Source organism: Anarrhichthys ocellatus, unplaced genomic scaffold, assembly GCF_004355925.1.
Source record: "Anarrhichthys ocellatus isolate YVR2014 unplaced genomic scaffold, GSC_Weel_1.0 scaffold19, whole genome shotgun sequence".
NCBI classification, from domain to species: Eukaryota; Metazoa; Chordata; class Actinopteri; order Perciformes; family Anarhichadidae; genus Anarrhichthys; species Anarrhichthys ocellatus.
In genome coordinates this window covers 3,689,192-3,694,399 of record NW_022280049.1, presented here as the reverse complement: position 1 = coordinate 3,694,399, position 5,208 = coordinate 3,689,192, and the positions used below count along the sequence as shown (strand labels likewise).

At 37.1% G+C, this 5,208-nt stretch overlaps 1 protein-coding gene across 4 annotated transcripts in view; it reads left to right on the top strand.

The window, feature by feature from the left end:
- The window catches only part of rnf44 (ring finger protein 44), a 15,023-nt gene extending 10,371 nt beyond the window's left edge, over positions 1 to 4,652 (top strand). For all 4 annotated transcript variants that reach the window (XM_031858056.1, XM_031858054.1, XM_031858057.1 and 1 more), the window contains 3 exons: positions 62 to 183; positions 266 to 365; positions 459 to 4,652. In XM_031858056.1, the coding sequence (XP_031713916.1) occupies positions 62 to 183; positions 266 to 365; positions 459 to 521 (285 nt within the window). In that variant the 3' untranslated portion in view covers positions 522 to 4,652. The remainder of the gene's footprint in view (positions 1 to 61; positions 184 to 265; positions 366 to 458) is intronic.
- The last annotated feature ends 556 nt before the right edge of the window (positions 4,653 to 5,208 follow it).

Genomic DNA, 5,208 nt, shown 5'->3' with positions numbered 1-5,208 from the left:
TCTCTCTCTCTCTCTCTCTCTCTCTCTCTCTCTCTCTCTCTCTCTCTGTGTGTGTGTGTAGGCATTACTGAATCTGGCAGAGAGGTTGGGTGAAGCTAAACCACGCGGACTCACTAAAGCCGATATAGAGCAACTTCCGTCCTACAGATTCAACTCAGAGAATCATCTATCTGAACAAACGCTGTGAGCCTCTTCCTCATCTTGTGATTATTCACTCACTATCGATGCCTTTATTTCCTGTTAACTCGATCCTCTCTCTCCTCAGGTGTGTTGTGTGCTTTAGTGACTTTGAGTGTAGGCAGCTACTTCGGGTATTACCTTGTAACCATGAATTCCACGCAAAGTGTGTGGATAAATGGTTAAAGGTAAGTTCGTGCCAGTTTTGATAGTTTTCTATGAATATTTTTGATACGCTGTGCTTAATATATTTACGCTTCATGTTTACACTTTACTTCCAGACCAATCGCACTTGTCCTATCTGCCGAGCCGATGCCTCGGAAGTACACCGAGAGGTGGAGTGAGAACTGTCTCTGAGTGCTGGACTGGAAAGCTGCACAAACAAGAGTCTCTCCCAAAACTGGGGACACCTGCCACCTAACCTGCGTCCACCAGTAAATATAGCTTACCAACCCACCACTCCTGCCCCTTCCACAACAATAAGCAATCCAGGATGGTTTTCTGGAGCCTGTTGTACCTCTGCTGTGCTTCATTGTCCAAGTCTCATGAAACCCACTGCCTATCGCAGCCTATAGCCAGAGTTCTGGGATCGCCGGCCAGTTCTTTCTCTGCCCCCCTCGTTGCAGATTCCAAAGATTTCCCCTACAATGCATTATTTGCTGCTTTTGTTTACAGGGTTTCATTTTTATTTAGTGGATTTGGTTGTGGAGTTCATGAAAAGTGGGAGTCCTGCATTGGAAGTGGTGAGTCGGAGGGTGATAGGCTGGACACCTTGTGCAATTAGCAGAAAAATAATAGGAATACTTCAACATGGGTATCTGTGTTTGGAGGCCATGCCTGACCATCATAGATGCATGTTTGTGTAGATGTTGGGCAAAGTGACTTGTTAATAATGTATGTTCTGCAATAACGTATTGATCATTTCAACAGTTTAACCCCTTATTTGTTTTTAGATTTGCAAATTTTATTGTGAAAGTGTGACTTGCTGTGTGTTAAACGCAGATTCTGTTCAGCCTGGTGTTTATGGACTGCAAAGTGACTGGACATGCAACTATGGGGTTTCTTCTTCCCCCAATTATCCTCTCTGGAACACGGATCTGTTCAAAAGCAGTCGTGGATTAATGGACTGCATCTTTTTTGAGGTCATCTGGCATAACTGCACAAGTGCTACATCCGCCCTCCACGTCAGCATTGTTCCTCTGGCAAGCGTGTATGCGTGTGTACATATAGTGTGTGTGTATGTTTGTCCTGTTGACAGAGCCAATGCATTGTGTAACCACTGGATACAGGGCAGCATGCTAGGATTTGCATGAACTGTGGATTCAGACTAGCAATATTTTAATCAAGCATTGCCACCAAAATTGTCGAATTTTAAGAAAAAGAAGAGACAAATAAGCATACTAAGAGAACTGCTTGCTTATTCAGAAAGCACCATGAGAGGAAGACTAGCATGTGGTTCCACCCCGACTGCTTTTAAGGAGGGGAATCCTCGTCTGGAGGCTGTGCTGATGCCATATAGCTCTGGAGGTCTGTGCAGAAAGCAATATGTGCAGTGAGTGGTGAGTTTTAAATGAACTTTCTTCCCCTTTTAGGAAGACTGGGATTTTTATTTCATTGTTTGTGAGCCAAATCCAATATACAGATATAGCCTACTGTTCAAGATTTCAGATCTGCCTTCGTATGACCTTGACAAGCACAAACCTATTACTAATCCTGAAAATACTTTCTCATTTCCACTTGTTTTAAAAGTATGCTGTTAAAAAAAAAAAAAAAGTTTATTTATTTCTTTTATCTTCTAGAGAAAATACATTGAAGGAAACAGTCGGAGCACTAACATGTTTGTGTAACGTATGTGTTCTTATTTCTTCTACACTCGGTCAGGTCGTCGTCTTAGGCCACGGTGATGGTGTTGTAAAAGAGCAGCTGTGTGTATAGCTTCAGTGTGAATGCTTTTAGAAAACGTCTGAAGACAAGAAGAATGTTGAAAACCCTTGTTGAAGTCGCTGGTGTCACGCCACGATACTTTTAACGGTGTATCCCGCAGTGATCAGGACAGGGTTCACATGACACAGAGCTGGAGTGTTCAGTAGTGTAGAGACACTGTTAGACTTCTAGTTCCTTGTTTGTGTTCACTCTAAAAAAAAAAAAAAAAGAAGAAAAAACAGGATACGTTTTCGGGTGGGGGGGGGGGGGAAAGCAACAAATGGACTTTTGCTTTGAATTCACTCTTGTCTCTTAACTGCCCCACTAAGCACTAACAGGCAGTTGTAACCTTTTGCTTTTAGGCGTAAAGGGATCTTGCTTTTTCTTTACTTTTGTTTCTTAAGTGAATGTGAGTCTTTGATGTGTGTGCCCACCTTCAAGAGAAAAAAAGAAGCCATTTAATGAGTTAAACCCACAGCTTTGAGAATTAACATATGTGTACATATCTTTTCGCTGGCATATATTGTAAGTTAAAAAAAAAAAAAATCACTCAGGGCCTCTCGGTATATAAAAACAAAGGAGAACAGTCCATTTAAGATGGAAAGGTTGCCATGAAAAAGGTATATCTGATTTTAGTGTGGTTGTTTTCCACAGACCACAAATAATTTAATGTAATCAATTATAATATTCAGTTTTGTGGGAAATAGTAGATATTACATCATTTAAAGACAGGCATGCAAGAAAATAAGATCAGTCAATATGTTATTAATATTCACTGAAAAGAAGCAATGTACACTGCAACTCATTACAAGTGTATACTTTTTGTTGTTTTACTCAAACCATATGGTTGACATAGCGGTTGTGATCCCTTTTTCTAAATGTGCCGTGGTGCACACTATCCTACCTAATTCACTCCTAAATCTACTTCAGAGGTGTTTTGCATGACATTAAAAAAAAAAAAAGGAAGTTAAACAAGTTTGTTATGGTGGAGGATATCTCAAATTCTGGTGGAGACCTATTTAATGGTGCACAATATGCATGCTTGTCAACCAGATCCCAACTGATTTTTAGCTCTATTTTGGCTTCGGGGTTCTGGAGGTTTGGATCTTAACGCTCAGCTGATAACTGCCATGCATTGTACTGCACACATTTGTAATAGAACTGAATGACTACAAGATTTTATTGCGCTAACTTCATTTTATAGAGGGAAAAAAAAAAATGGTCTTGAATATAGAATTCTTACATACGTTGTGTTACTGTTATTGCCCTAACGACTGAAAATGACATGCTCTGAAACTACTGTAGTTAATCGAAAGCCATAGTGAAACGGTGCTAGATGTTCTGCTTTTAGGTATGAAAACTCACTTGCGTGAATGCAATAGTTTGTCATGAATCCCATGTATTCTTAAAGCATGTTATACTAATACCCCTAAACAATGTCAGTGAAAATCAATATAGTTTTAAGGGATTTAAAAAAAAAAAATAATAATAATAAAGTGTTGTCATACTTATTTCAGTGTAGTACTGTACCTGCCTATCAGGCTCTTGCTCTGTGTATCAATATCTTAAAATGTATTGTTCACATATAGATAACTTAATTGATGTTAATATTAGCACTCTTATTTTTGAATTAATATTTAATTGACGATATCCAGCTACCCTAATACATAAAAAGATAACTTCCCCTTAAGCCCGAGGTAATGAGGTAACTTTTAATGACAACTGAGAATAGAGTCTTGTAGTCTTTCTGTTAAGAGTTATTGAATAATCTCACAGCTTGTGTGGTGGAAAAATGTGTTCCAATAAGCAGCTAAAATTGATTTAAGATTTGTGATTGATTGCTCCGTAGATGCCATTTATTGTTTACCAATGACTTGCTGTGGTGGGATAGTGGTTTACTGTTCTTACTCTCCCTGGCCTGTAGGGGTCCTTGCCTGAACACCAGACTACCCACCCGCCAATAGAGCCAGGGGCATGTGTTCCGTGTTTAGGCAGATGTTTTGCTTTGGTACTTGCACATTTACAGTTACCTCATTTTTTCCATGTTTGTATTGGGGGGTGGGGGGGAAAACAACTAATATATATTATATATAGGAAATGGTTCTTATTAAGGTTATCATTTTTCATTCCATTGGAATCATATTGTTTGTAGCATTTAACATAACTAGTTAGTGTATTATATATACATCTGTATACTGTTTGAAATTTTTAAGATTTGTACTTTTTTTAAATGAAAGTTGCTAGTTATGCTTTACCAAGTAGTGCAATCATTTTTTCTTAATTGTGGCTGATTTGAAAGGGTTGTTCACTAATAAATGTATAATGTATACCAATATTACAATTGTCTTATTTTACTTAAGTTATTAAAGGTTAGGTTTGACATGTGTGTGGAAAAAAACATAAAAAGAATGTTGGCCCTATTCATCAAAATTTTGAAAAACCATAAAAATGTATGTCATAACAATTTCATGATATATTTACTGAAAAATGTCATGAAGTCATAGTTTACCATAACATAAATGTCAATAAAAAGACAGTATAATAACCCAAAATTGTGGTAGTATGGTGTAAATCTTTCATAAAAAAGTCAGTTAAGTATGTCATAAAAAATCTCGAGGTCATATTATAGTATGCCATTAAATATTAACTATATTATATGTCATGAAAGAGTGATAGTTGTATGTCATAGAAATGGCGTAGTATAGTATTTGAAAATGTCACAGTATAGTATGCCCAGAGAAAAAGTCACAGCATAGTATTTGTGACATTCAAGTAGGAGTATGTCATAACAAATGTCAGAATATATCATGCCATAATTGTCGTAAAGAAAAACATTTTAGGATGGTAAATCACGTATAAGTAATTTAATTAATTAATTCAATAATTTTCATTGACGATGTCAAACTACTGTCGTAAAACATTTCATTATATAGTATATCGGTAAGTTACAGGAAAATATGTTATAAAAATGTTTTCAACATACTATGACTCTTCGACATACTATAATATGACTGTTTTTGACTTTTTTCGACATGCTATACTATGACTGTTTTTGACTTTTTTCGACATGCTATACTATGACTTTTTTTGACCTTTTTCGACATGCTA